This window comes from Haliotis rubra, unplaced genomic scaffold (genome assembly GCF_003918875.1).
Source record: "Haliotis rubra isolate DU_JTF1 unplaced genomic scaffold, ASM391887v1 Scf546, whole genome shotgun sequence".
In the NCBI taxonomy this organism is placed as follows: Eukaryota; Metazoa; Mollusca; class Gastropoda; order Lepetellida; family Haliotidae; genus Haliotis; species Haliotis rubra.
Genome location: NW_025767242.1, coordinates 462,270 through 469,713, shown reverse-complemented (window position 1 = coordinate 469,713; position 7,444 = coordinate 462,270). Strand labels below are relative to the sequence as shown.

Here is a 7,444-nt window from a genome sequence, read left to right as displayed (position 1 = left end):
ACACCATTAGACAAGTTACCTTCTAAAGAGGTGACCCCAAGCAAACTTTGAGTAGAATATAATCAAGTCTGTATTATAATAGCATTTCCACAACTTCTCCAAGTTGTGTATATTCTAAGTATCCTCTTAAACATGTGTTCTTGTCACATGTTATGTTTTCATACCAAATATGCCAAACTGCAGTCTAGGTACAATTGATCACTGTCACTTGGATTGTAGTGCTACAGATTTAGTTGCCACAGTAAGAATATATAAGTGCCCACTGGTTTCATGGTTGTCTTCTCTCTCTCCTCCCAGGTGAGAATCCAGCATTTGTCATCATTCTGCCATATTGCTCAGTGTATTGTTTCTTTTTCTGTAACAGAGTCAACAGATGTTACTTAACAAATCAGTTTGACATTTTGTAACAATTATATTTTACGCCAATGCAAAATGTGATTTGAAATGTTTGTAAAAGGAAGAAGTATTTCTTAATTGTGTAAGAAATATGAAATATGTACCTCATACAGTTTGTCTTTGTCTTTCATGATTCTTCGTCTTTTCAGAGCCTGCAAGTGAGAAGTTGTTACATTCAGCAACTACATATCACACAAAGCAGATATCACAAAACATTACACCAAATCAGTACCATCATTTGCACTGATTTTCAGAGATACCAGAAATATACTGAATGATTCCATCCAAATGTACACTAAAAAAATTATTGGTTCCTGTACACTCTTTTGAACAAGGTGCACATATTACTACCATGTCAAACTGACACTTTACCATAGTGGCACTCTGGGAAAATCACTCACTGTGTTAACCGTGCTACATTAAAATATAATTGATAGTATTTTACTTTCATAAAGTAATTCCATTACTTTCATAGATATGAATACATCATAATATATTATGGCTTTTTTAGTGGATGGAAGAACATATACTCATTTACATCTTTTGTTAAATTTCTAACATGTACTGGGTGTACAAACCTGAAATACATTTTACTGAACTCATGTACAGATTGAGAAAATGCTTGAATATATTTTGTTATAACTTAAGTAAGACTTTGTCACCTAGCTGCATTGTAGTATTTTGGTGCATTATAGATATGCAGATTATTATTACATCATACCTTGAAAAGTTTTTATATTGTCTGATAGTGGAATAACACACATATTCCTTGAATAAATAATGCCAATCTTCCCCTCATGATAATTAGTCCAGAGCTGTTCTTGAAGATTCCAATTCACACCTGACTCCACTTAACATCAAAATATAGTAACTGGTATTATATCACTGCTTACATTAGATGGTAATTCATTCCTGAAAACTAATTACTGTTAAAACACAATGTAATGAACTTCTACTGAATTTAAGCAGAAACAACATAACAAAAGATCAATTCTTTGAGATACATGTCCTTAAAATATTGAAGCAACTCACAGTGTGTTGAATGTAAATCCCAAAAAGGATATGGAAAAGGAGAAGAAGTACGGCAAGAGCGGATTCGCTCCATCGATCCCAGGTACGCAGTACTTTGATAGGCAAAACCCTTCCAAGGGCACACATGAAGGCATTCTCAGCAGCTTGCACAGACAGGAATATCAATAGTGACAGGATATATATGTCCTGGAAAAGCCAAAAGTTTCACATATCTACAAAGTTATTTACCATAGGATGACTAGATCAGAATTCCAAATGCTTCAAGTAATGAATACACAATGCCAACTATAAAGTTTGTTGCATGCCTCAAGTAAGTTATTTGGGGATGGATTTTCATCATATTACATATATAAGGTATCATTAAGCACATACTGGTATTGATTCCTGTTAACAGTACTTCAGATTTCATGGCACTCTGTATTGATGACCTTCATAGTGGTCCATCTCCACTTAACCAATCTACATCACTAAATAATATGTAGAAACCAAAGCGTTAAGATATACAGATTTCCATTGTACTTGGCAGAGTTTGAAATTAGACATAAAATTGAAGGGGTCTTAGGTTTAGGGTGTCTCTAAACTTACATAATAAAATTGCAAATCTAGACCCATAAGTTTCAAACTTTACTGGTTACTTACCAAGTAGGTCAAATAGGATATTGTTGGTAAGCTTTGTTTGACCACTAGCTTGAAGGCCACAGCTGTCAAGAACAGTGTGATGCAGATGCTTATACGATCACCATTGTTGGGTTCGATGGAAACCACGGTGAAAGTCAGCGAGACTATCAGAATCTGGAAGGAGGTGATATAGTGAATTGCATCCAGTATAGTTATAGAATATGTCAGTGTTGTGTGAGTGAGTGAGTGAGTGAGTTTGGTTTTACGCCGCTCTTAGCAATATTCCAGCAATATCACGGCCGGGGACACCAGAAATGAGCTTAACACATTGTACCCATGTGGGGAATCGAACCCGTTTCTTCGGCGTGACGAGCGAACTCCTTAACCACTAGGCTATCCCACCGCCCCCAGTGTTGTGTATGGACAGTTGGCTCATGTGATTGATTCATTCAACTTCAAATGCTAATGTTGTCTGAACAATGCAGTTAGTTGTATGTAGTTATATCCAAATAAAATATAACTTCTGGCTTGAGAAAACACACAACTAACATTTGCAACCCATACACATAGCTTCCTTTATCTAAAACTTATGTTGCATTACAAATTAATCATGTAGGTCTGTGAAATAAATCTCATGCAGTACAACTTTAAAACTATATCACATGAACACCTTCTTCCCATATATTTTATATTTTAACCAGGTAGTCTTCTTGACTGCATAAATACTGAAGATGTTGTGTCCACCTGTGCTATTCAAACATTCAGTGGCTTTGTCCTATTATGTCATGCAGTCTTATGTCAGAAAAATGCCATATCAGTTATTCTTTAAGATATATCAAGTATGATGTCACTGATATCTGAATAAGTGCATGCTTGAGAAAACACATGGTGGCATTGATGTTTGAGCAAACAGATGAAGCAGCACCTTTAAGCTCATCAGATGTGTTTCATGATTTCCCTGATTAAGTTATGCTTTCGATTTCCATCTTGTCCATTTCTTAATTCATTCTAAAATATTTAAAATTCTATAGTCCTTTTGCATATGCTTTATTAACTTACTACATCTCAAATGAAATCAAAATAACATTAATACATAAAATATTTATTAATGAATTGTTTTATCCATAAATTCACTGTATGAACAGGGTTTGAACATATGTTAAGATAAGGAAAGGGTTGGTGACAGATCCATGTGGAATACCACTTTTGCCATTGGATAGATGCCAAAGGATACTTTTTGCAGACTACTAAAATTTAAAAATTCATTTTTAAACCCAAGGCATGCAAGAAATTTCTGTACCCTTGAATTGTCTTTTCAACTCTACATCAGATAAGCCATGGCACATAGATTTACTTTAAAGGCAGCATGGGTAGCCTAGTTGTCACAATTTAGTGTGCAGAGTTTTGTCCCTTGGCCACTCCATAAACTTGGGTTTGAATCCAGGTTGCCCTAGTTATATTCAAAGTATTTCAGCAACATGCTTGTTCTAGTTGGGTTACTTCAAAGTGGACAATGCCTAAGACTTGCATCACTACTAGATTAGATTTCCTTCCATATTTATCTCACACACAATGAGATACATGTAGCTTGAAAATACTGTTTAAAGCAGTGTATAACTCACTCACTTATTCACTCACTCACTCACTCACTCAGCACTGGTATACTTATAACAACACAAAGAATAATTACAAATCTTGTCATTGAACTTACCATGATGACAATTATGTTCCAAATGTAGAAGCCAACCTTACGCTTGACCCTACACTGAACATGAAGGATGGGATGGGAAGACAAACTTGCATATTCCATGGTGGTCTTGTCACGGAATGATTCTACATGGTTGTAGATATTCCACTCCTGAGCATCAAGAAATGTATATGTGTTGACGGTACTGAGCATGTGTTGGTCCTCAATCAGTTCAATTTTGTTGATTGGTCGCTCTGTGCCAACTTGAATTGTCAAATCCTATAAAGATTTTATGAAAACTCACTCTTCCAAAATTCCAAAAGTATTTTTGTTTTTATATATATATATAAAAATAAAACAATTCTTTGCATGCTGATATAAAGTACATGTAGATTGTAACAACTTTAATAAATGACATATTATAAAATAGCATTTAACCTTTCCTATGATTATGTTTCAGTCTTTAAATAGTAAGCATTTGCACCAAACAAATCTGATGTAAGGAGTATAAGCAAAGGAAAATTAAACTTTAATTTATCAAAGATGCTTTGTACTAATATTCCCTTAAGTCATGTGATATTTCATATATAGCCACTTAGTAATTCTATTTGTATATTTTCTTTGTGGACAGATCATCCCACTCTAAATATCACAAATGGGGAAAAGAATGAACCTTTTAAGGACAGTCCTTTATTCTTCCCGAAAAATCTGAAGACTATTGGTAGCAGTTGAAAGAGATGTAGACTTTACATTTCCTTTATAATACACCTGACCAAATATCATTTTAGGTGATTATGGAACAATGTTCTTAAAAATTTCAGTTGTACAGTTCTAAAACAAAGTAGGAAAAGAAGCAGAATTTAATGAGAAAGTTTTCATGCCAAATAACAACCTATTAACTTAAATTTTACATACAATCTGCAATAAGACAATTCTATATGGCATAGCTGATTCCTGTCTATACACTACCTGCACATCAAAAGGAAAGTGTTCCAATTCCATATTCTCTCGAAATGTTCCTTTAAATCTCCACAGCTGTAGAACAACTGGATGTTTGTAGTTTTGATCATGCCTAACTGAGAACGTCTTGCGATCAAGACACATATCTTCACAGTTTAGAATTAATAACTTAGGATCCCAGTGAATCTTTGGGTCAAACTTGGGAAGTTTCTGAAAATAACAATGAGTTTCAAAGTATAAATCATGTAGTTGTCTTTTGACACATGTCATCATTATACTAATTGCGTAGATCAATGCCCATGATGTTGATCACTGGACAGTCTATTTCAAACTTGATTATTTACAGACCGCCACCATATTGCTGGAATATTGCTGATTGAGGCATTAAACAACAAACACAGACACAGTAACATTATAAACAAAAATTCCTTGTTTTCAAAATATGCCTGTTGTATACATTGATTGCAATCATCATTTTCTACAGGTCTTTTCCTTTATCTGATAGCAAGAAACTCATACTTCAGGTATGTTTGACATATATATGTTACAGCTATAATGTAATACATACATTTGCTTTGCCTTGAGGTTTTGAAAAAGCTGGTTCTTCCCATTTTGCCTGGACAAATATCTCAGCTTGAAATTGTTGGGTAATTGTGTCAATGTCAACTATCTTCAGGAATGCACATTTCAGCTCAACTGTTACCTGAAGTAGGCATAACAATTTTTTAAACCATAAGTAGGAGTAGGATACTGGAGTTATCACAACATAAATATATGTTTACAGATTTTAGCATGTTTATCTATCATTACAGTAGGCACATATTAGAAATACCAACGATTTCCAGTTTTAAGAATGATTATGTCTTATGCTTGTTCATCAGATCTTAATCCTCTGTATGAACAGCAATGGTCAAGTAAGGTGAACATTATTTATATTATGTGACCTTTTATCATTTGATTGTATATATAAGAAAGTTTGCATCATAACAAATCATTTTCTTGTATATGTCTACAGTATTAGTGAAATTATCTGAATACGTCTTTCAATGAAAAAAAGTCAAACAACATTTCTCTGATATTGAAATACCTTTTCTGCTTTAACGATATCGTGAAAACCTGAGGTTGGATCTCCTGTTATATCTTTCATTGTCTGTAAACTGGACAAAAGAACTTGACTATTCTGATCAAGCGTCACGCTCATGCGACGGAATGTGTCTGCCAAAGGTTTATTGGGGTCCATCGTTTGTCAGATCTCTGGAAGTGAAACGACACAATTATCAACTGTCTAATTCCTTACTGAATTACTAACTGACGTTTTCGAATATGTATGTTCACCTTTAAAATATACACGTGAAACGGTAGTTCTTGTTCTCAGCGAAACAATCTAGAGCTACTTACTTAATAAGTTTTAGAAAAAGTATCAGCCTATTAGGAAACGTTCGCGACATGTTCGGTTATGTACAGCCAGGGATTGGGAAAGGACGGGCCATGGGCCATTTTGCACATTAGAATACAAAATGGACCATTAAAATTTTGAAGTTTACTATTGATACAAGGGTAGTGGCCCATTCTAAACTAGAAAATGGCTAATAATCCTGAAAATGGCCAATATGTCAAAGTTCTCTATCCCAATCCCTGTACAGCGGGGGTATGCTGTAATGAGCTAATCAAATATTGTCACATATTTCTTATCTATAACAATACCGATTACCAAAACACACTAACTGGTAAGTTAAACCTTCGACGGGTAAAGCAACTGGAAAATTCAAACCATGTTCATTCAGCGTCACAATGGCTAGCAGACGAATTTCTTCAAAGGGAGGTAATACACAAACTATACGAAAACATCCACTAGTGAAAGGAGTGCCAGCCCACCCACCACCCACCACCCAGATTGACATATTATTACATTGCGATTAGCTGCTAAATATAGCAAATATACTTTTCTCAGATGAAGGTAATCACTTTTATTTGGCCCAGCCTAAATACGCTATTTAAAGGATGAATACCGTTTGTTTGTTTCAATTTTGCGTTGACCTCATGATCGATTATTGTCAAGTCCCGTTTAGTAATATAAAGAAGTAATGTTTTTACCAAAATTGCTGATTTTGGTTGATGGTGCTTTCGACCACATTTAGTGAAATCACGTCATACACATTGTATCAACATATGAAAACGCATACATTGTAAATATTCGAGTGATGACCAGACCATATCAATTATCGATATTATATGAGAATCAGACAGCAGAGGTTCAATGACACTCAGTCTCAATGTACTTCAATGTAAATATATCTGGAGTGTAATTGTATCAAATGCAATGTTTTGACTGTCACCAGGTTCAGTATGGAGTCGATTAGATTCAGTCGCCCTGTACAAGCTTAAATAGCTGGCATCTTTTTCCAATGTCTTATATTCAAACCACAGTAATATTAAGATCACTATGCATATAACTTGATCGATTTGGTTAAGTTTACACTGTTGATACTGGTCTCATGTATGTTCTGATGATATGTATACTATAAGTTACAGGAGGGTATGTTCTCTCTTCTCCACATATATTTTGTATGATCCATCAACCGAAGAGATAGAGCGAGTATAGATTACGCCGCTTTTATTTCAGCAATATCATGGCGGGGGACACCAGAAAATGAGCTTCACACATTGTACCCATGTGGAGAATCGAACCCGGGTCTTAGGCGTTACGAGCCAACACTTTAACCACTAGGCTACCCCATCGCCCCTCCATCA

At 34.9% G+C, this 7,444-nt stretch overlaps 1 protein-coding gene across 1 annotated transcript; it reads right to left on the bottom strand.

Moving 5' to 3' along the window:
- Positions 1–260: 260 nt before the first annotated feature.
- Positions 261–6,487, bottom strand: LOC124253598 (gamma-aminobutyric acid receptor subunit beta-like). The gene is made up of 9 exons (XM_046687406.1): positions 6,419–6,487; positions 5,781–5,947; positions 5,262–5,396; positions 4,703–4,903; positions 3,758–4,012; positions 2,068–2,220; positions 1,429–1,614; positions 501–548; positions 261–355 (listed from the first exon to the last, which is right to left on the bottom strand). The coding sequence occupies exons 2-9, from the start codon at positions 5,931–5,933 to the stop codon at positions 269–271; spliced, it is 1,218 nt and encodes a 405-aa protein (XP_046543362.1). The 5' UTR covers positions 5,934–5,947; positions 6,419–6,487; the 3' UTR covers positions 261–268.
- Between the last annotated feature and the right edge of the window lie 957 nt (positions 6,488–7,444).